Source organism: Peromyscus leucopus, chromosome 8b, assembly GCF_004664715.2.
Source record: "Peromyscus leucopus breed LL Stock chromosome 8b, UCI_PerLeu_2.1, whole genome shotgun sequence".
Lineage (NCBI taxonomy): Eukaryota > Metazoa > Chordata > Mammalia > Rodentia > Cricetidae > Peromyscus > Peromyscus leucopus.
Genome location: NC_051086.1, coordinates 62,298,163 through 62,321,812, shown reverse-complemented (window position 1 = coordinate 62,321,812; position 23,650 = coordinate 62,298,163). Strand labels below are relative to the sequence as shown.

General features: G+C 50.5%; 1 protein-coding gene across 1 annotated transcript in view; it reads right to left on the bottom strand.

Moving 5' to 3' along the window:
• The window catches only part of Nos2 (nitric oxide synthase 2), a 37,791-nt gene extending 18,741 nt beyond the window's left edge, over positions 1 to 19,050 (bottom strand). The window contains exons 1-10 of the mRNA XM_037200989.1: positions 18,951 to 19,050; positions 14,754 to 14,838; positions 13,829 to 13,951; positions 12,395 to 12,543; positions 7,784 to 7,946; positions 6,936 to 7,027; positions 5,494 to 5,635; positions 5,258 to 5,397; positions 2,836 to 3,010; positions 2,643 to 2,744 (exon numbers count right to left, since the gene is read on the bottom strand). Coding sequence (XP_037056884.1) covers positions 2,643 to 2,744; positions 2,836 to 3,010; positions 5,258 to 5,397; positions 5,494 to 5,635; positions 6,936 to 7,027; positions 7,784 to 7,946; positions 12,395 to 12,516 — 936 coding nt within the window. The 5' untranslated portion in view covers positions 12,517 to 12,543; positions 13,829 to 13,951; positions 14,754 to 14,838; positions 18,951 to 19,050. The remainder of the gene's footprint in view (positions 1 to 2,642; positions 2,745 to 2,835; positions 3,011 to 5,257; positions 5,398 to 5,493; positions 5,636 to 6,935; positions 7,028 to 7,783; positions 7,947 to 12,394; positions 12,544 to 13,828; positions 13,952 to 14,753; positions 14,839 to 18,950) is intronic.
• Positions 19,051 to 23,650: the final 4,600 nt, after the last annotated feature.

Sequence of the window (23,650 nt, the reverse complement as noted above, 5' to 3'; positions counted from 1 at the left end):
AGACTCCATCTCAAATCTTTTTTAAAAAGCACCTTGGGTTCCAACCCTCTTAGCTTGACTACACGGCACACTGCGGTGCCAGCTGCTGGCCCTTTCAGCTGGCATGACTGGTTGAGGTGTGACTTGCTTCTGCTGCCCAGCTTCAAAGGAGCACCCAGCCACCACCATTAGTTAGTCTAAGAAAAACCAAAATTCAAAAATCCTTATACAGTTAGCCGTACATGCCCGAAAACACAGCTATTCTGGAGGCTGACGCAAGTTTAAAGCCTGCCTAGACAACAGAGTGATTCAAGGCTAGCCTGGGTAACCTTGTCTCAAAATAAAAACTAAAAAGGGGGCTGGAGAGAAGTCAAACTCCAAGTACTGTAAAATCAAACAACAGACCCAAGTAGGGGGACTGGAGAGGTGGGTCAGAGGTTAAGAGCACTGGTTGCTCTTCCAGACCACCGGGGGTTCGATTCCCAGCACCCACATGGCAGCTCACAACCAGCTGGGACTCCAGCCCCAGAGGATCTGATGCCCTCTTCTGGCCAGGCTCTGCACACATGGGGTACACAGGTGCACACGCAGGCAAAACACTCATATACATAAAATAAAATGAAAACAAATACATATAATAGTAAAAGATTTAAAAAAAAAAAAGATTTTTGAAAACCCCAAGTAAAGTTGCTCTGGATTCACAGTGCCTTCACACCCTTGTAAAGGGAAAAATCTCCCCAAGTGGAGCCAGAGTGAGCCAGGGACCATCTGTGCACATATACAGTGCCTTTGGATGTCTGAACAGGTCCCATGGAGCAGTTGATGGCTGTGACAAGCATAGACACACCACCCACGTATGCCGAGTGCCCCCGGGGGCCAAGAGAGCTGTCAAAGGTGTCTTATAAATGGTCAGTTAATTTAGCAAGGGTGTGGAGAGGGGAGTACTATCCCCATTCTTTGTTTTCTTTAGTTTGGCTCTATGAGAAATAACTCATGGAGTTGCCCAGGCTGGCCTTGAACTCACCATCCCTCTGCTTCATCCTCCTGAATGCTGGACTTACAGGCATGCTCTATCATGCCTGGCTACAGCCGTCCCCAGGTCCCAAAGGGACCAGGAGCACAGGGACAAAGCTGAAGAGGGACAGCAGAGAGCAGACCCGGTCCACACAGGAACCAACTGCTGTGTCGACCTAGCGCAGAGAAGCGTGAGTAACCCCTGCTCACGTGGATGGGGGCTCACCTCCATCCCTCCAGCCATTCCGTAACTTCCCATCCTCTGCCATGGGCTAGACTAGCGGTGGAGCAGTGAGCTCAGTCAAGATCCCAGCCCCACGGAGCACCCAGCAGCTCACATTTCCAGCAGAGGAAAGAAACAACCAAGAAAGAGAGAGGTGGACCTGTGACCTGATGCCGGAAACTACCAGAACAAAACTAAGTTAACGGAAGTAGAAGGAAAGCTGGAGGAAGGGCCGCAGGGGAGAGCAGTGTCCAAGGAGGCCTGGTCCAGGAGGGGCTGGCTCTTCACGGAAATGAGTGGCTGAAGCCTAGAAGAAGGGGAGGAGCTGGCCAGGGGATGATTTATAGAAAGAAGATTCTAGGTGGAAGGAAAAGCAAGGGAGCCATCGAGATGGCTCAGGGGACAGAGGTGCCTCCTGCCAAGCTGAGTTCAAATCCTAGGAGTGAAAGTAGAAAACAGATTCCTATTAATTCTCCTCTGACCTTTACACACACACACACCGTGGCACGGACTTGGAAGTGCTACGGTCCTGTGGGAGGATCCTTTTTTGCTGAGTTTTTGAAGCCTGCAAGGATTTCAGATGATGCAGAGAGACAGAAGCCAGACTGGAGTGGCGGAGGAAGTATGGGGAGATGGGCCTGGTTGGCTGTACCAGGAGCAGGAGAATGAGAGGGAGCCCAGGGGCTGGTAGGAACTGTTGGCTAGCTGTTCATTCCTGTCCTGCAGCCCGCAGCTGAAACAGCCTCTCTGTGCTCTGTGGGAAGGACAGGGCAGGGAGAGAGGCCCCGGAGATGCAGCCAGGAGGGACAGTCTCTAAGTGACATCCCCGAGCAATGGAAGCAGAGCCACACACAGCGCTCAAGGGCAGGGACAGGCAGGCTGGGGAGGAAGGGAGTTGCCAGAGCTAGAGCTGCACAAACACAGGATGCTGTGGGATGTCTTTCTGTACGCTGTGAATATGTGTTGCTCTGATTGGTTGATAAATAAAGTTGCATTGACCTATGGCAGGGCAGGATAAGGTTAGTCAAACTGAAGACTAGATGAAGAAGGGTGGCGCCAGGGGAGATGCCAGCCTGCCACCCAAGGAGCAACATGCCAGCAGACTGGTAACTCCATGGCCACGTGGCGATACATAGATTAATAGAAATGGGTTCATTTAAGATGAAAGAGCTAGCTAGCAAGAAGTCTGCCACAGGCCACACAGTTTGTAAATAGTATTAAGCTCCTGAATGATTATTTTGTAAGTGGCTGCAAGACTGCAGGGCCCAGCAGGAAGGGAGAAATGTACCACTACAGCAGGAAGCATGAATGCATGCATGCGTGAATGAACGATGCTGTACGGGGGAATAGCAAGAACCAGATAAGTAGCTGGATCAAGTCACCTTCTTCCCAAAGCCTCTACCCACCCACAAGACGCCTGGCATACCTGGAAACTATGGAGCACAGCCACGTTGATCTCCGTGACAGCCCGGTCTTTCCAGAGGGAGGCCAGTGTGTGGGTCTCCAGGCCCATCCTCCTACCCACTTCCTACAGAAGCCAAGTGACAAGGGTGAAGCCGTTGTGGGGACCCGCCCACCAGCCTGCTCCTCCAGCTGGCCCAACTGGGTAGCCTTGTCACCTCCAGGATGTTGTAGCGCTGCGTGTCACAGAAGTCTCGAACTCCAATCTCCGTGCCCATGTACCAACCATTGAAGGGGCAGGCTGGGAATTCAAGGCCACCCACCTCCAGCAGCATGTTGGCTACAGCAGGTAGGGCATACCACTTCAGACCGAGCTCCTGGAACCACTCGTACCTGGCCAGGAGTAGGGGAGAGCCAGCTGCGGTTAGGGTCTTCTTCTTTGCCCACTCCCCTCAATCAAAAAAATAATTAACTACAGTAAACGAGTCAACCAAAGAAATTGACTTTTTGAGACAGGGTCTCATATCCCTGGCCTTGATTTTATGTAGCTGAGGGTGGCCTTGAACTTCTGATTCTCCTGACTCCTATCTCCCAAATGTTGGAATTACAGGCATGTATCATCAAACCCAGTTTATGCGGGGTTGGGGATCAAAGCTCAGGCTTCGAGCATGCTAAGCAAGCGTGGTCAACTGAGCCATATTCCCAGTACTAGAAAAGTCCTCTTTAAGAGTTGATCTCAGTCACCCAACCGGGAGAGATAACAGGGCACACTAGGGGTCATTCATTAAATAATACATCTCTTTATTCAGTCATTAATGAAAATCGATGAGGTATATGCCAGGCTAGACGCTGAGACTCCAACCGAAGGCAGCGACTGGCTAAGGACTCTGGCACCAGACAACTGGGGCTCTAATTCTCCTCAGCACTGACTAGGGTGCTTTTAGCCTCTCTGAGCCTCGGTATCTCCATCATTAACAGAGACAATAGCATCAAACTCATGGGATTATTACAAACAGAGCATCCTTCATTGGATAGTTAGTCATTCCATAAATATCTATAACTAAGCACCTACTATATGCATTGCACCTTGTGGACAGTGGGGATATACTGATGAAAAGCAAGATTCTATTCTCAAAGAAGTTTCAGCCCAGCGTCTAGACTATAGACCGCAAAGAGGTACACCAGTACACCAGTAAGAAAATGAGAAACATCTCAAAGAAGTTACAGCCTAGCGTCTAGACTATAGACCACAAAGAGGTACACCAGTAAGAAAATGAGAAACATCTCAAAGAAGTTACAGCCCAGCGTCTAGACAATAGACCGCAAAGAGGTACACCAGTAAGAAAATGAGAAACAAAGTGTGATGTTAAATTAAAGGTGGGCGGTCAGGAAAAGCTTCTCAGGGGCCCTGGTGACGTCATAGGGAACACCTTTGGATGAGAAGACTTGAGCCTTGCAAACTTCTGAGGAAAGGACATATCAGGTAGAGGAAGCAGTGCAGAGGTCCCGAGGCAGGCAAGTTCAGGGTATTCAAAGGTGAAGACAGTTAGCCCAGGGCCAGCTGTTAGCAAGTCTCCATATATGGAGGTACTTCGCAGACGTTCAGTTATGCTCTTAAAGGCCTTGGGGCCCTACACTTCCTCTATCTGGGAGCGTGTCCTCTTCCTAAGAAAGCTGGGAGGCCATTCAGATGGCTCAGCAGGAAAGGCCACTAGCCACCAAGCCTGATGAGCTGACTTCAATCCCCAGGACCCTTATGGTAGGAGAGAATCAGCCGACTCCTACAATTGACCTCTGACCACACACACCACACACACAAAACAACACAAACACACACACAAACATAAACACACACATACACACCACATAGACCATACACACAGTACACATATCACATATACAACACACACTATATACAACCACCACACACACAATATATCACACAACAAATATGCAAGCACATCACACCACACGTACACACATAAAACATAAACACACACCACATACACCACATGTACCACACACACCTTACACACACACCCATACACATAAAAAACACACACACAAATATAAACACACCACACATACCACACACACAAACATGCACACATACATCATATACAATCACACATGCGCACACACTCACATACACACCTCTTCACATGCACTAAATAGATGTAAGAAAAAAAGTGTTGGGAGAGCCGGGCAGTGGTGGCACACTCCTTTAATCTCAGTGCTTGGGAGGCAGAGGCAGGAGGATCTCTGAGTTCCAGGCCAGCCTGATCTACAGCGAGAGTTTCAGGACAGGCTCCAAAGCTACACAGAGGAAACCCTGTCTCAAAAAACCAAAAACCAAAAACAAGCAAGCAAACAAACAAAATAAATAAAATAAAGTATTGGGACGAGTGCAAAAGGCCTGGCTGCTCAGACAGAAGCCAGAGAGCATTCCCAAAGGCACTGCCCGCCAGGCTCCCAGGACCTTGCCAGCTAGGCGGCCGCTCCCCTGTCACCCCTCATAAAGCTGAGGCTGCAGAGGGCAAGCTGGCCTTGCGACATCAAGGACTAAGCTGGGCTTCGGAGGAGGATAAGCGTCTCCCTGAGGAGGGATGCATGCACATAACCTGGCCCTTGGTGGCTTACTTGGGATGCTCCATGGTCACCTCCAACACCAGGTCGGGAGGGATTTCAAAGACCTCTGGATCTTGGCCATTAGCCTGCAGGATCAGAGGCAGCACATCGAAGCGGCCGTAGCGTGGCTTCCAGCCCAGGTCAATGCACAACTGGGGGAGAGAGAGGCCCATGAAGTCTGCAGCCCCGACCACAGCATCTGCTCTGGGTTCCTGCCCAGAGGGACCCATCAGAGGCTGGACAGGTACCTGGGTGAACTCCAAGCTGGCAGGGTCCCCTCTGATGGTGCCATCGGGCATCTGGTAGGCAGCGTACCTGATGAGCTGCGAATTCCAGATCCGGAAGTCATGCTTCCCATCGCTCCGCTGGGGGAACACAGTGATGGCCGACCTTCCCCAGGACAGGGATATTGCAGGTTACCAACTGTCCCTGGCTGGGGGTGGAGGGGCAGGGGCTCCCAGCCAGCCTCCTCCACTCTCCCACTCTACAGTGCCTGTACCCCAGCCAGACTGAGATCACCCTCTGACAATGAGCCATCCTCCTGCCCGTCCCTCCCTATCCTTCAGGACCTACAAGGGAACCACCGCTCTAGGGCGTCTGTCCCTTCCACACCCCGGCCTCCACTGCCTCTCTTCTCACACTTGGTGGCTGTTCAGCTGCCATAGGTTTACAGTTGTCTGGAGTTGCATTCTGGGGTCTCAGTCTCCTCTGCATCTCACCCTGTCACCCCCTTTTCCCTGACCCCTGGCCTAGTCCTCTGCTGAGTCCTCGTTAGGTGAGCACCAAGAGTTTGCTGGAGAGAAAAATGAATGAGTGACAGATTGAGTGAGCTGTTCAGTCCTATCAGTGGTGTGTGTGTGTGTGTGTGTGTGTGTGTGTGTGTGTGTGTGAGAGAGAGAGAGAGAGAGAGAGAGAGAGAGAGAGAGAGAGAATGTACAATGTTAAGCAGTGACTCTCACATCTAAGAAAAATACCACAGCAAAGATACAGCCAGAAAATCAGTGTCTCCTTCCCAAACAGAGTAGTATGATCTTTTTTTAAACTATTTTGTTAGTTTTTGTTTTCCAGAAGATGTAGCCCTGGCTGCCCTGGAACTCGCTATGTAGACTAGACTAGCCTCGAGCTCAAAGAGATCCGCCTGCCTCTACCTCCTGAGTGGGCTCTTTTTAAAACAAGACAAGGTCTGTCTATGTGGCCCAGACTGGTCTGGAACTCACAGCAATCCTCCTGCCTCAGCCTACCCACTGCTGAGATTATAGATATGTATCACCATGCCCAGCTAAGAAGTTTTTTTTTTCTTCCCTCTTTGTTTCTGTTGTGTTTTGTTTTGTTTCTGAGGCAGGAGCACATGGAGCCTAGGCTAGCCTTGAACATGCTATGTAGCTGAGGATGTCTTTGAACTCCTGATCTTCCTGCCTCCACTTTTCCAAGTGCTTGGATAACAGGCATGTGTCACCGTGGCCTGCTAGAAGTGGCTTCTTAAAAGGATGTAACTGCCTCATGGTTCTAAGTTAGAGGGGGAAAAATAGCTGGACCTACGACAGAGGCTAATGGGGAAGAGGTCACTGTCACGGTTCTTTTGTCTCTCCCTAGTTCCTCCTGGAGCCAGAGGCCCCTCCCCTAAGCCCTCGAGCCTCTTCCGCCTGAGGCTGGCAGGGTGGGCCCAGCACAGCTGGGAACCGTGCCTCACCTGATGTTGCCGTTGTTGGTGGCGTACAGCATATGTCTGCAGATATGCTGGAACATGTCCTGGGCAGTGCTACAGCTCCGGGCATCGAAGACCTGTGTACAGCCCACCAAGACCACACCAGAGAAGACTCTGAGGACAGAGCCTTGGGGCTGGTTGAAAGTCCCCAGGGAAAGAGGGCAGGCGGCACGCCACTGCCCAGAGAACAGACAGTCGTCACACCCTCGCCTCGGCACGCCACTGCCCAGAGAACAGACAGTCGTCACACCCTCGCCTCTGCATCGGCAGTGCCCGTCTCCAAGCTGCCCTACTCGCCACCGCTCTCGAGATGGGGCACAGAGACTCCCACTCAGAAGGTCCCAGCAAAACCCAATCCCCGAGAGTGTCTGTCGTTAAAACACCAAAGGGCAGGGTCCCCACGGCCCCAGCCAGGATTGGAGTCTGTGCCATCGATGAGTCTCCTGGATTTCTCTCAATCCAAGTGCACTCAAAGGGACCCAACAAAAAAATGACCCTCCAAGGAGACGATTGGCCTGGGAGGCTAGGATAAATAAAATGTTCTCTAGGAGCCAAGAACGTAAACACTGGGGGCAAACACTTGCAGCGCAGGGGCCTCGGGAATAAGACATCCAAGGTTGCTGTTTGTTTCAGGGTGGCATGTGGTCTCCCATGTTTAACATGAGAGTGGGGCTTCTCGAGACCCTGGTGTTAAAATAAGATCCCAGGCTCCTGGATGGGGGGCCTGAGATACCCCATCTCAGGGTTCGGCTGCAGTCTGCGGAGCCCTGGCCACTTGCTCGGTCTCAGGACCTGCCTGTCCTATTCCCTTCTGCTCTGCCTGTAAGGCTCACCTGCAGGTTGGCCCACTGAATCCTGCCGATGCATCGAGGGGCGTTCCGCCAGGCCTGCTTGGTGGCAAAGATGAGCTCATCCCGTGTCAGCTGGTAGGTTCCTGTTGTTTCTATGTCCTTTGTTACGGCTTCCACCCTGGCCAGATGTTCCTCTATTTTTGCCCTGGGGGACAGGAAGCCGTCAGGAAGATCGACAATAGCAGGACCTTACATGGGGATTAATTCAGTCCCCAGAGATCAGGAACTGAATTCGGACACCAGAAGAGCCAACTGTCCCCCTTGGGGACACTGTCCCCTGTACGGCTGGCTTTGTGACCCACTCTTAGCCTACTAGGGGCCAGTTTTTAATACTCTGCCACCTTGAAGTTCTTAGTTCTGTTGGAACAAAATCACACTTCCACTTCTACACTGCAAGTTATCATCATTGTCGATGTCATCATCATGATCATCACCATTGTCATCATCATCATCACCATCATCATCATCATCATCATCACTATCACCATCACCATTGTCATCATCATCATCACCATTGTCATCATCATCATCACCATCATCATTGTCATTACCATCATCATCATCACCATTGTCATCATCATCATCACCATTGTCATCATCATCATTGTCATCATCATCATCATCATCACTATCACCATCACCATCATCATCACCATCACCTTGAGACAAAGTCTTGTTATGTAGCCCAGGCCAGCCTAGAGCTTGTGATTCTCTTTCTCCTACCTCCCAAATACCTGGGATTGCAGATGCATGCCACCACAAGCAAGTTAGTAGCTACCGCCGTGTTTACTTTGCAATCAAAGCTGTAGAGTGAAAAGTGCCAGGCCCAAGAACACAAGCATGGTAACAGAGAAATGGGGACGCAGACCCAGGCGGTCTCGCTGCCAACGCCAGGCTCCTGGCTGTCTGCGGTGGCCAGGACCTCCTACCTTCTACCCATGGGAAAACTGCAGCCTTGAGTGTTCCTCAGAGAGCAAGACAGGCCCAGACAAGACCTGAGGTCAGGACTCAGCCTGAAGGACCCTAGAGCCCACCCCAAGGAACCACACTCAGTGATTTAAGCATACTTCAAAATTATTCCAAGCGAGAGGAACTAGGTCACAACGACTTAGAAACACACGCACACCACAGCAACCTTGAGATCTCCGACCGGCACCACCAAAAGCTTTCGAAATGGCAACAAACAAAATTATTTAAAGAATGAACTTGTGATTAAGGCAGCGGAGGACTTGGAATGAAACAGCCTTCGGGGCAGGTGGAGGGTCTTGGCAACTCCTTTCTGATTACAGAAAGACTCAGAGACTCAGTGATGTTTGTCCTCAGTGATCCCTGTAAGGGGGAGCTTCTGGGTGAGGTCAGTGTCCTTCCTCATCAGAGGAAGATTCTAGAAATACCCCTACTCTGTACCCGAGCAGGAAAACAGCAGCGCCCATGGTATGGCAATGCCACGTAGAAGGAGAAAGTGAACTCTTGGTGGTGTTTACCCAAGAGTGGGTCTGCTTCCTTTGGAAGAGTCTTGGCCTCTTCTGTTGTAATCTCAGGAGCGGCCAGGTCCTGAGCAAAGCCATGCTCTTCACGTCATGAACAGGGTAGCAGCTCTGCTGGAAAGAAGGAGTGGGGGCCTTTGTCTATGGCAATCCTTGACAGGACTCTCAAGAGAGACAACTGTTTTCTGGCCTTCCCGACTCAGAACAGCTCATGAAGCCACGGTCAGATTTTTATCCCTCTACACCCACGAGTAACTTCTAGAATATTCTGTGTCTGAAAGGGAAGGTGTGGCTCTCACACAATTATAAATGATCTCAAAGTACATTGTTAACGCCATTACAGATTGGGTGAAAGTCTGACTTGTAAAGGTCGACTGAAAAACCCACTCCCACACACAGTAACACTAAAGCTTCCAACATCCATGAGACTATAACACGTGGGAACACATAAGAGAGATGACTTTTAAAAGAATATTTTAAACTTGCTTTTTGTGTGTTTTTTAAGGTGGATTTTTGTTTTTGTTTGTTTGTTTGTTTGAGTCAGGGACTCACTCTTAAAATTATTTTTAATGTTTTCTCCCAATTCCCTCTGATTTTTTCATGGTTTTGAGACAGAGTCTCAGTAGGTAACCATGTCTGGCTTAGAGTTCACTATATAGACCAGGGTAGCCTCAGACTCCTCCTGCCTCTGCCTTCTGAGTGCTAGGATTAAAGGCATGTGCCACCACACCTAGTGAATTTTATTTTTAGCATTTTCTTTTTACCACTTTTTCTCCTCTGTTCTTTCTCGTGTGTGGTACCAGGGTCTGAGCCTAACCAAAGTAGGCTTATTCTACCCCGACCTACATCCTCAGCCCCTGCACTTATTTTTCTAACCTTTTATTTTGAGACAGGTTCTCACTACGCCTATCACCTAGGCAGTCCTTGAACTTGGAATCCTCCTGCAAGGACCTCGGTCTCCAGGGTAACTGGAATTACAGGCCTGCACCACCAGGCCCACATTACACATTGTGTGGTTTCTCGTGGTCCTATTTCAGAGTCACGAGGAACGCTGTGGTGTCTCTTAGTTCTGAAAAGGATTGGATGGTTACTCTCAGAAAGTCAGAGCTGAAAAGGTCCTGACATCCTGCATCCTGTACAGATGTCTAGTCCACTCTGCTGGAAGCCTTCAGCTGCTGCTGTCCCTGCACCCCGGGACAGGCTGTTGTTCATCACTCCTGGGGACCAAGATATGGACTTGTGACTGTCGAAAATGAGAAGTAAAGGCATGTGCCCAGGCACTGAGCAGAGCCCTGTAGCCTCTCTGGGCTTCCTAAGACCCAACCAACTGTGTTTGGGATGCCAGCTGGGTATCCCAGCTCCAAAAGGAGTCGGGATGCCGAAGGGCCAAAGGGCTACATGCTAGGGTGCTGAGACCACCAGCCAGGATCCCAGCACCAGCATCCCAGGCTCCTAATGTACGTCTTCAAGCAGGTCCTACCCTCTCCGGAGACTGCTGCCCTCGGTCCAGGGGGCCAGCCTCGGTCCAGGGGGCCAGGCATCAGTGTTCTGTGAGCTCCCAGGTTGGGGAGCATAGCTACAGGGTATGGGGGCCTCTTGTCAAGCACCCTCCCAGCTCTAGCACTCAATAGACAGGTGGAGCAGGTATCCCCAAGAACAGCAATTTCTGCTCTGGGTCCCAGATATCCTTCTGTGTCTCATGTCCCCAGGTGGAACTGCTACGTGAGGCTGGACCACAAAACGACACTGCCACACTGTATCCAGCTGCAGAGCAGACGTTCATTGTCTTGGTCAGTCATTCTTACAACATCTTTGTGTATTTTGGTTAGAACGTTTTAGAGAGGCTAAATTACTTAGTCACATATTCTATGGGGACAATAACAATGCTCTGCATTCAGGCATTAGCACTCCGACCTGTCATCCCAGCACTCGGGACAATCATGGGCAGAAGCCAGCCTCCACTATTTCATGAGACGCTGCCTCAAAAAACACGCAATGAGGGACCAGAGAGATGTCTCAGTGGGTAAAGACACTTGTTACTACGTCCGATGATCTCAGTTCAAACCCAGGAATCCACATTGTGGAAGGAGATGCCCGACCCCCACAGACTGTCCTCTGACTTTCATACACTTGCTATGGTTCAGGTTCCCCGTTCTCCAACAAATAAACAAATGCTTAAAAGTTAAATATCAACATACAATGATAACTAAGACCTCGGTTGCGTTCATTACAGGTCAGCACAGTCCTTAGCTCTCGATAGCCTCTAATTCACTCAGCCTTCATACAAACTCCTACAAGGTGTGTATATTATATTAGATATTTTCAGGCAAGAAAACCAGGCACACAGAGAGGAAGAAACTTGCTGAGGTTTGAACTTGGGTAGGTGGCTGATTGGACCCCAGCTCTTAGTCATGTCACACGGCTTGTCCTTGATCACAGTTGTGTGTATTGACAAGAACATTGGCAACTGGCAGTGAAAAAACGTTTGTATTCCAGGCTGGACCATGCTTGGTGCTTGACACGTGTTTGGTTATATAGTGACTGACTGACTTAAGAATGACGGAGGCTGGGCCCTGGGCTCATGGAAGCCTCCTGGGTAAGAAGACAAAACACTCAGGGACACAGCACCCCACCAAGGCAGGCATCCTAGGATGATGTCAGGGGTGCCTCCAGGAATCTTGCTCACATCTGTAGGAGGAGAGGCCTGACCACATAGTCTCTAAGCTTCCTGCTACTTGAGGAGAAAAGATCCATTCTGAGTCACTGTCCCACAGTCCATAGGCTAGGACACTGTCCTAAACTTGCACATATCTCAATGGCTGTCGAATACGCCATTTTACAGATAAGGAAGTTGAGGCCCAGTGAATTTCTCCAGGACTCAGGAGAGGCTGTGATGGAGCCAGCACCCCAACCAGTTACCCTCTGCTCTACACTGTCAGACGTTATCGCAGTGCCTAAGCCTCCTCCAGGGTCTGCTCTGGGCCTAGAACCATGGCAAGTCTGAAGATTGCAGAGTTCAGGGGTCAGCACGGGACAGTTGGAGTCAGGACAGGCCCAGGGAGGTGGGGGGGGGGGCAGATGTCACTCTGACAAAAGCCAGACTTACTCTGTGAAGGAGCCGTAATACTGGTTGATGAACTCAATGGCTTGAGGCAGAAGCTCCTCCAGAGAGGTGGGCTTGTCTCTGGGTCCTCTGGTCAAATTCTTGGAGTTCATGATGGACCCCATGCAAGATCTGGACCTGCAGGTGAAATCCTAGGAAGAGAGGCAGGGGGTGAGTAGGCCTCCCAGTCTCCCCCTCCCCTGAACCAGTCTCCCAGCCTTCCTTTGGGTACTATGCTCACAGTGACTCCACGCAGGCACCCTCTCCTTGGGGTCTACCGAGATTTCTCCTAGCCTAGCTGTCCTCTCCTTTCCTGAGACCCAGTGAGTATGAGCTGGTTCTCTCTGTCCCTGCTCTCCAGGCAGCTAAAGACCCGGTGCCAGCCTCAGAGAAAAGCCCACAGCTTCCTCGAAGGAGGCTTCTTGTCTGTTTTCCTTTCTGAAGAGACCCAGCTGGCTCCTGTGGGAACACGGGTCCAGTGTCGGCCTAGAGAAAACGGATGAGCCACCACTGAACATTCCAAAGTCAGGGAGGCACGGGAAGAAAAGCCAGAAAGATGGATGCCCCGATGTTAACTGTGGCTTTTCTCTATTTTGCTTTGTTTTGGGGGGTTTGGTATTGTTTTTGAGACAAGATCTTACATGGCCCACGATGACCTCAAACTCACTACATAGTCAGCTGGAACTCCGAATCCTCCTGCCTCTATGTCCCAAGTGCTGAGATTACAGACAGTTTCTGAGGGGTTCAGGAAACCAGCCTGCCTGCAAAGGCTTTTCGGTTCTTCTGCACTTTAAAATCACAGCGTGAATTATTTCTTTGTTCTTTTTCTCTCTTTTGTTTGTTTTTGTTTTGTGTTTTGTTGTTGTTTTGAGACAGGGTCTCACTGTGTAGCTCTGGCTGTCCCAGAACTCACTATGTAGACCTGGCTGGCCTTGAACTCACAGACATCTGCTTGCTTCTTCCAAGTGTTGGAATTAAAGGCGTGTGCCCCCACACTTGGCTTCATAGTGTGAATTCTGGAGTCAGAGTAAGGAACCTTAAAAGACCATCAGTTCCCGTTCACTGGCCGTTTGGGCCACTGTTACCTTCCTATGAAATAGTGCTTGAATCCTTCCACGCACGGGAAGCTCATTGCTTCCCCTGTCCTCGGGTTCAGTCCCGCTTTGGACAATTCTAATAGGAAACTCTCAGATACTTTTGAAATCTAAGAAAATAGGAACCGGCTCCTGTAGCCTTCTGTCTGCCCAATCAGGTGGTTAACAGGAAACTGGATTGACTTACTGCCGACTATAATTTATAAAAACAGAGTTCCCAGCATCTTTTGTCTCAGAAGATGGCTGTCTACTGAGTCCAGGAAATATGTGGTGGACCCACAAAGGTCCTAATGGCACCCTAGTTAGGACAAAGGTGGTCCTCCCCAGACCCCGGATTTCTCACCGACGTGGCCTTGTGGTGAAGGGTGTCTTGCAAAATCTCCCCACTGCCCCAGTTTTTGATCTTCACGTGCTGTGGGCAGGTCGATGGAGGCGCATGCAGCTTGTCCAGGGATTCCGGACCATTCTAAGATGGGTAAACATCCAGGGTTTTCCAAATGCCTGGAACCCCAACAACCCATACAAGAGTCCCCTGCACCTCTGTACTCTGCTTGGGTGAGGGATGGAGCTTTGTGTGGACGCACAAGGCAGGGCACGCACACAGCGCCAGGCCAGCCCTCCACCCTCCCCAGAAGTTGAGTCAGAGCCAGCTGAGCACTGCAGGTGGCTGGGCCAGGGCCATGCTTCTGTCCTTACCAAGGCCCAGCCAGTGCTGGCTCATAGGGGGAATTCACGTTAGACGGGAAGGCCGCTGCTGTAGCTGGGCCTGCCAAGGACAGAGCTGGGAGCTGCGACGTTAACAGATACTCCACTGTCTGTTTCCCCAGGGATACCTTTCCCTTTCCCCACCTCTCTGCCACCTCTCTACAGTCCTTAGGATGGAAAGGGCTTCAGGAAGATGGGATCCATGGCCAGAAGCCAGGGGCTGAGTCTAGAGGCTGAGCAGCTAAGTCTGAGATCATTCTAGAATGTTCCACCCATAGTTCCGGAAGTGGTCTTAAACTGCAGACACCTATGCTTGTCAACCACCCAAGCAAGTTATCTGGGTGCCGGTGCACCCTGGGGACCTCCTTTCTCGGTCATCGAGACTGTCCCATTGTTCACCACCTCCTTGGCTCCCTCAGTGCCCCAGGTCTGGGTGGCTCCACGCGCTCCCCAGACCTTGGCTTCCCGTGCCTTCCTTCTCAGCCTCCAAAGGGCTGTGCAGCCTGGATCTCCCAAGGAGAAGGAAGAAGGACCTTCCCATACACGGTAACCAAACCACTGACCTGCACTGTCCCGTCGAGGGGCTGGGGGGAACCATTTTGGTGCTTGGCAGGTCTGTGAGCCTTAGGGTCATCCTGTGTTGTTGGGCTGTGAAGAGAAGGTTATGGTGAGATGGAGTCTGGGAGTGGAGACGGTCTTGGGAGGAGGGCACTGGGGGCTAGAGGTGGGAATGACCTGTCGCTGGCTGCCCGTCTCGGAGAATCTTGTCACCACCTTCTCGCTTCATTTTTACTTTGACCACCCAAAGTTAATGATTTACGAGGGGAGCAAGCCAAAGCTATTCAGACAGGAGCACACAGAAGCTCTGGGGAAATACCCTTCTCAGAAAGCCAAGTGCAAATGTCCCGACAGTCCAGTCCTTCCAGGCCTTAGTTTAAGCTGGGCATGGTAGCATATGACAGGAATCCGGGCCTCTGGCAGGTGGTGGAAGAAGGATCAGGGGTTCAAGGCCAGCCTCAATTACACAGAAAGTTCAAAGCCAGTCTGGGCTATCTGAGAACCTATCTACAAAGCACACAAACAACCCCATAACACTCAGTTTGACTTATTTACTCTGTATATCACACTGGCTTCCAACTCGTGGCAATCCATCTCCCTGAACCTCCTGAGTGCTGAGGTTACAGGCACAAGCCACAGTAACTAGTACTCCAAGTATTTATCTTGTAAAAAGTGAAAGGAACAAAAGCCAGGTATGGATGGCACATACTTGTGATCCCAATACTTAGAAAGCAGAGGCAGGAGGATCAGGAGTTCAAGGTCATCCTCAGCTACATAGGGAATTCAAAGTTAGCCTGTACGACATGATGCTTATTTTAAAAAATAAGATAAAAATAAAATAAAAATAGACTGGGCGGTGGTGGTAGACACCTTTAATCCCAGTACTCCTGAGGCAGAAGCAAGAGGATTCTTGTGAGTTCAAGGCCAGCCTGGTCTACAGAGCGAGTTCCAGGACAGGCACCAAAACTACATGGAGAAACCCTGTCTTGAAAAACCAAAAATAAATAAAACCCAACCAAACAAACAAACAAACAAACAAACAAATAAATAAATAAATAAATAAATAAAAATAAGAATAACTAGTTGGAAAAATGTAAAAAAAAAAAAAAAGAGCCAGACACGTAGAGCACACCTTCAATCCCAGCACTCAGAAGACAGAAGCAGGCAGGTCTCGGAGTTTGAGGCCAACCTGGTGGACAAAGTTAGTTCTAGGGCAGCCATGGTATACAGAGAAACTCTGTCTGGAAAAACATAAATAAATAATTAAAGAAGAGAGAAAGGAGAAGCCACGTCTGCTGGTGAAGAAGTTCCAGTCACATTTCTAGCAGAGTTGAAGATGAACTCCTGGCACCAGAAAAGATAAAAACAAAACAAACAAACAGAAAAACAGACAACTATTGATATAGTCACTGCCTCAACTATCCACACCCATAATTTTTACTACAGTGCACTGTTATAATGGTTCTGTGTTTTTAGTAGTTATTGTTGGGAATATCCTACTTTACCCAACTTATATTTTAAACTTCATCATCGGTAAGTATGGGTAGGACAGAAAGAGTGTACATGCAGGATTCATTACTGTTGTGGTATCAAACGTCCCCTGTGGTCCCAGAGTGTGCAAAGGACAGCTGCAGACATCACAAAGCAACTTATATCTGAACCAAGTTAGACACCAACCTGAGAAGTGTCTTGTAGACGAGCCATAAAAAAGATTGGCTTGCCCACACCTTGACCTAGACCCATTTGTGTGCACCCTTGTAAAATCCAGATTTAGCTGAGTGTGGTAGCACACGCTTGTGACCCCAGAACCAAGGAGGCAGAGGGACTTTCCATGAGTTCCAAGCCAGGCTGGGCTACATAGTAAGACCCTGTCTCAAAAACAAACAAAATCCGGGGTTTGAGAGATGGCTCGGTGTTTAAAGCACTTATTTCTCTTGCAGAGGACCCAAGGTTTGGTTTCCAGCACCCACAAGGTGGCTTACAACCATCTCTAACTTTAGTCCCAGGAGATCTGAAGCCCTCTTCTGACTTACATGTGTACCAGGTGTGCATGTGGAACACAAATTTACCTACAGGCAAAACATCCATACACATAAATAAATCTAAAGTAAAATGAAGCAAAAACTCCAAACTCGGGTTTTCATTTCCTCCCTGCTTAGTCATCTAGTAGTAACTCCCTCCCTGGTCCCTCATCCCTGCGTAAGCTGTCACTGTCCAGGTCTACCTCCGGCAGGAATCTGGTTGGGTCAGTTCAGCGAGAATCTGCTTATCTTTAGCTGGAACTTGCCCTTGCCCTGCTGTGTTTGTGTGGACCCCGTCTCTCCCTCCATTGCAAGATTGCAGTGGTTCCTGAACCCACCTGAGGGACCGTCCTCAGTAAAGCCCTCCTTGTCGTGAGTCAGCAAGTATCACTAAAATGGAGCATGCTGGCTGGTGTCCGGAAGAACCCCAGCACTCAAGGATCTCGTGGGAGCATTGTTTAGCCTGGGCTATATAGTGAGAGGCTATCTCAACAAAACAAAACAAACACAAAACTACAAACAAACATCCCTTCCTCCACCTTCCCCTCCCCCAAAAAAATAACCCAAACAAACAAAATCATGGAGCATTTCTTGCTTGCTTGCGAGACAGGGTTTCATGTACCTCCGACTACCCTTGAACTCACTATTCAGCAGATGATGTCCTTGAACTCTTGCCTCTACCTCCCGAGTGCTGGGATTGCAGGCATGTGTTGCCACACCCAGCTGGATAATTTTTCTTTAACCTGTTTCTCTGGTCTGGACTGGTATGCTTCACCAGAAAGAAAAAAGGAAGCCAAGATTTGTGTTCTCACCATCCTCTCTCGACCCATCCTTCACATCCAGCCCAGCCCGGCTGGGCTTCACTATTTGGGGAATAAAATTAGATCAGAAACATCCCCTAGGCTACAGTAATAGACTTAAAGACAATGCCACTGTCTACTTAAGTGCTTCTCCTAAACATCAAAATGTTTTAAATGCTATCTGAAATCCACGGTTGAAATGAGCCACGGTTAGCCTGGCCCCAGGGTCCACGGCTTCATGCTTAGGTTGTGCCTAATGCCTCAGACTGGATATCTGCTGATCCTCTCGGTGACAGCCTGAGTGCATGCATGCAGTGTGTGTGTGTGTGTGTGTGTGTGTGTGTGTGTGTGTGTGTGTGTGAATGAATGCGGGCTTCTGTGGGCCTGAAAGCACCTGGGGGAAATGCCAGTAAAGGTTCACGATGATTAGCATAATTGATAAGTCATGAGCTATTTAAATTTTGTTCTTTCTTTTTAACCTTATGCCTTTTGAAGGTATATTAAATGTGTGTGGGGGGGATTTTTTATAATTTTTCAAGTACTTTTATAGTTAGGATTAAGGAGGAGAAAAATGTAACAGTGACTAAACAGAGCTTTGCTCCAGCTACTATGCCCTGCCACCAGTTAGCAGATTTCTTCTGGCCACCCGCTAAAGGAGGACCAGGTGTCAGATGAGCGCTTTAAGGCTCAAGACCCTTGGTTCCAATCACTGCGCTGTGTATGTCCAAGCCCGCAGACACTCCCAAACCCACAGCCTGCCTGAGACCTGCCGGCCGGCCGCTGGTAGGAATGAGGGGCCATTAGGGACTTTCAGGCAAAAGGAACCAAGGGAGCTTGCTCGGGCCCCATCTGCAGCCATGGTGTGGCAGAAGTAGGTGCCGTGGAGGGAGTACTGAGTCCACAGCTGGCGGGGTCCGGACTGCTCCGTCAGCCCACCTGTCTTGTGAGAGGAAGAAAGTCTTATTGTAAAAAAAGATCGTCTTTGCCCTCTTCACCTATTTGTCTAGAACGCAGTAAGTAGGGGAGGGCAACAAGGCGGTGTGTGTGTGTGTGTGTGTGTGTGTGTGTGTGTGTGTGTGTGTGTAAGAGCACTCGTTTAAATGCAGTTCAATTCCCAGTACCGCAAAAACACACATTAAACAGTGGCACACGCCTATAATCCCAGCATCTAGGAAGCCGAGGCAGGAGGATTTCCAGGTTTGATGCTGACCTATCGACATAGCCAGAACCCGTCTCAAAGCGACGCGGCTCAGAAGTTCCTTGGTGCAAAAGCACCCACTGGGTGGCACGCGTGGCCGCTCAGCCCGACCTCTCTCGCGTCCCAGCGGGGTCACCGGGGCGCCCGACGCCCTCGCGGCTCCCCAGGCCCCGCGCGCTGTACCTGGCTGCGCCCACGCGGCGGGCGACTTTCGAGCCGAAGATCCTGCGCAGGAAGCGGCAGAGCCGTGGCCGGGCGGCGTCGCACGCGCTGCTCAGCCCGTCGCGCATGGCTGGGCCACGACCGCTCGCTGACGCTGTCCCTTTATCTCCGCGGAACCCCTCAGCGTCCGCCCTCACCTCCCACTCCACCCCCTCGCCACGCAGCGCCCGCCTCCTCCAGCGCTCCAGGCTTGGCCCCTAGCGGCCCAGAACAACCAGCAGGACGGCGGCGAGCGCGAATTGATTGCCTCGGTGTGTGCGTTCCCTTAGCGATGACAACCCGCAGGATCGCGACCTAGACTCCCCGCTGCACCGGCATCTCCCATGTCTATTATTTTCTCTCCGCCTAACGAAATCCACCCAAGAAGGCAATTCTTTATTACCTCCGTTTGGTGGAAGCAGAAGCAGAGGGACCAGAGTAAGAGGGGTCCCCCCGCTCAAGGGCGCACAACAGCCCCAGGGCCACTTCGGCCTCTGCTTCACCAAAACTCTCCCGGGAAACATGCTGTTCGTTCTCTCTGTCCTTTATGATTCCAGAAAGGAAAAGAAAGCTTAAGGTTGTGGGTGACTTCTAGTGGAGAAAGTGGGGGCCCATGGGAACCGAAGCATCCTTAGGTCCCCTCAAGCCTCTGGATCCTGCTACGTAGAAGGCACAGGACCAAGGTTTTTTGTTCCGTTAGTAGGCTGTAATTTGGGGTCAGGGCAGCTGATAGGACCCGAGTGGAATAGGACTGCAGCCCTCAGGGACCCTCCGGGCCAGTATTTCAGCAAATGAAACTCAAGTCCAAAGAAGAGTTCGGAGGAGTGTTTCTTTTTAGCACCCTGTAACCCAAGCACCAAGGCTTAGCTTCGCTTTGCTCTGAACTCCCTGTGGTTCACCTAGATGAGCTCACGGTTACCCTTTGTCTCTAAAACACGCACGTGTGCATGCATGGACACACCCTGCACACGTCTGAATCACTTGTTTACACAAAGTCGAAAGCCACCAGGAACGGGCGCTTGGTTTGCAGGGATTTGAAAAGTATGCTTTAAAATAAAAATAAATAACCAGTTCCCACTGCCTTCAGACGAAAACCCCCTTTGTAAGCTGCTTCCTCTTCCAGGAACATCCTCTGGCCACCTTTCCTGGGCAGTCCCTTTTCAGCTGGGCTCCCTCCTCCAGAAAGCCACCTGCCACGCACTGGCCCCTCCTGACCCCACAGCCGGCCCATACTCTCAGAAGGCTCAAGTGTGCAAAGTCTCCTATTACCCCTCCCTTACATGACCCCTCCCCCACACATAAAGCTCTCTGGCTTTGCCAGGACTGCCCCAAACTAGGGAGGAAGCCATTGCTTCCCCCTTCCCTCCCTGACTGTGGCAATGGATCTGTTTTTCCCATTCTGAGTGCAGCATGTAGTAGGTCCTCAGGGAAAGAGCACATTGGACTTGGCTCAGATCTCAGCTCCTCCACTTTCTAGCAATTGGCCTTGTTAGACAAGATCAAAACAGTTCCCGCCTGCCTGTTGATGTCGTCCTACAGACACTCTAAATATCTGCGGCTGCATATGCAATTAATAAATGGCCCAGTTGATCCATTGACTCACCAGGAGGGCCGTGTTGGCATGTAACCTGGCAGCACAGTGCCAGGTGAGTGTGCATCAGTTGTTAATGGGATAAAACTCACCCAGGGCCCACAGTGTGGCATCCGGGATAGTGACCATAAGCCAGACTGTCCAGTTCGAATCCTGGCCTTGCCATTTGCCAACTATGGGTGTTAAGATGACTTGAGCACCCTGTCCTCTTTCTTAAAGTGGGAGGATAGCAGGCACCCCTTCTGGATTGTCAGAGATGTCCTCTGTCTGGGCAGGGTCAAGCCACAGTGTGGTGACAGACGGTGGCCGCTACCAAACACTTCAGAGCAGGGGCACGACTCGTGTGAAGAAGAGTTGGAGGGAAAGGGGGTGGGGGCAGCTACCGGATTCTGGAGGACAGAAGGCAGAGGCTGCAGAGACCAGGTAAGGAGAAGGAGGGATGAAGTATTTTGAAATGGTGCTGTCAGGTTGACCAGAGGCCCCCAACGCTGCGCATGGGCACCTGAGCCCCAGTGTTCCTGACAACCTGGGTACAATCGCCTTCAGTTCACTCTGCCTTCCACGCCTGGGTCGTCTGCCTCCTTTAATCCTACCATAATTACTCTCTTCCTACAAGCGAGGACATGGAGGTTTGGTGGCTAAGGGACCTGACAAAAGCCACGGGGTTATGAGGTGGCAAAGCTAATCCTTTCTGCCTAAGTTCCCTTTCTAAACCGGGCTGCACAGGGACGTTTAGGTTTGCCCTGCATTCTACCTCCAGGGGGCGCTGCCCACTGTAGTCCTGCAAATACCTGAGCCAGGTGCAGACTGAGGCTTGGATGTGATTCTGTATCATGACACCTTTTGGCTTGCGTTAGCCTCAGGTCCTGGGCTAAGGCTGTGGACTCCTAGCATTCTCTAGAATTCTCCCAGGCTGTCCATATGCATGGTCGGAGGACTAGTTCAGTTCTAAGACGCACCAGACCAGCCTCAGATTTCACCTCTGTTCACAGCAATCATGAAAGCCAGGTTTTCCTCTCCAGAGCCTCATTTGCAGAATGAGACCACAGCGAAGGACCCCATGGAGGCCAAGTTCAAAGTGTATAGGTGCATGCCCTGTGCAGTCCTGGTGAGAAAGAAGTGCCAGTAAAAGGTGGCAAACCCTTCTGTTTATCAAGTGCCTGTGACATGCAGAAATACTTCAGTGTGCCTTATGTATGTATACCTTATTTCATCCCTAGCATGCTATCGGGTAGATCACACTACAGACTTGCCTAAGATCCAAATAGGTTGACTTGCTCAAAGTCACACAGTCACTGAGGACAGCACAGGGCTATATTGACACCCTTCAGTTAGCTAATAGTCAAAATATCTAACAACTGGTGGGGCACATGCCCTGGACAATCAGGGTGTCATCTGAGCTAACCACTAGGATCTCCAGCCTCCACTCTCATGTATTCTTCCCTTCTTCCTCTAGAGAGTCCAGACTCCCATGGGAGCAGCACCAGGCCCTAGGCCTCCCTTCTGCACACCATAGCTGCACCAGACTCCAGCACAGAATGCCAAGCAGTGCCTTGGAGACCAGGCTCTCTTAGGAGGCCCGGAGCAGAGAGAGGCAGCAGGGGCATGGAAACCCCCGTGGAAACAAGCTGGAGGTGGGAGCCGAGACCGCTTACCTGGGAACGGCACTTGGGGCTTTCCCCACATTGTTGTTAATGTCCTTTTCCTCCTTCGAGTCACCTTGGTGGGATTTGACTCTGAACAGGAACTTCCAGGGGCAGGCCATGTCTGCGACTTTGCACTCCTGTTTCAGCTCCGAGATGTTCTCTGCGGGGGGCTGAGGGAGGGAAGAGAGGCCGTGAGGCGAGGTTGCAGAAGCCCCTCACAGAACAGCGTCTTCTCACGGGTGCCAGTGTCCCAGAGAATGGAGACAAAGTCCAGCTAAGGCTCGCAGGGCCGCTCTCCCCATGCTCGCACTCTGGGTTTTTATTGGGGGTTGGGGTTGAAATCCTGTGGGGCAGGACTCCTGTTCTGCAAATTAACACATAACAAAGGAACAACACTGGACGCTGCGTAGTCACCTACCGAAGACCAAGGAAGCGTCCACAAGCCTCCCTAGGAGGACTCAGTGGCTCAGGGCAGGGCTATCCTTGGCCTCAAGCAAGGTGGACAGGAGCTGAGGATACTGAAGCAAAGTGTTTATCTGCACTTGCCTGGCCCTTCTTGCTACCCGTTGATGGGAAGAGCCAAGAGCTGTCAGTAGTAACCTTCCCGTTAGCTCTGCACTTGGGGCTGGCACTCCAGCCCCGGCCACCTTTCCTGTGATTTGGGAGTCGTTGTTCACCCTAAGCCAAGGACGATGCTATGGATACCACAGGTCCCCTTTCGTTATTCCAGGAGAAATCAAAGATTTGTGGAAAAGGGAATTAAATTCTCAGCGCTTGAGGTCGTCCCCTTTAAGAAAAAGATAAGAAATGGAGACAGGCAGAGCCTGGGGGTGTCGGGGAAAGACATCCTCGGATAGCAGTGGGAATGAGAACTCACCCGGGAACCTCAGAACCCTGATGACCTGGATCCTAACCTGAAGCATTCTAGTTACTTGATCTAAATCAAGTCAGTTTGCAGAAACTCGATCTTCGCTCCCTACCCTTATCAGATTTGGGGGTGGGGAAGGGGTACATTTTATGAGACGAGCTAAGATACGCTATAAACTAGAAAATTTTCCAGAAGGTGCCCCCCAATTCTGAACTTTCTAGAAAGCTTTTCTTTGTAGTATTATCACCACAGTATATGTTTGCAGAGAAGAACTCTGACCCAGACGCCCTGTTGAACAGTCAAAAGCTCCTGGGGCTGTTTTCCCTTGACCTTCCGTCAGCTCCAGTTCATCCACCAAAAAAGGAGGGGAAAAAAAAAAAAAAAAAGCCTGATTTTCTGACCTTCCCTAAACAGGAAGATGCTCCTAAGAGCAGCTGTCCCCAACACAAGACTCACCTTGCAGCTGACTAGGCTACTCCGTGCAGTGAACAACACCCAGGCCTGAGGAACCTCAAGAGAGTCTCTAACTGCAGTCCCCTCACCAAGGTGGCTGAGAGGTTTCAAATCAGTGACACTG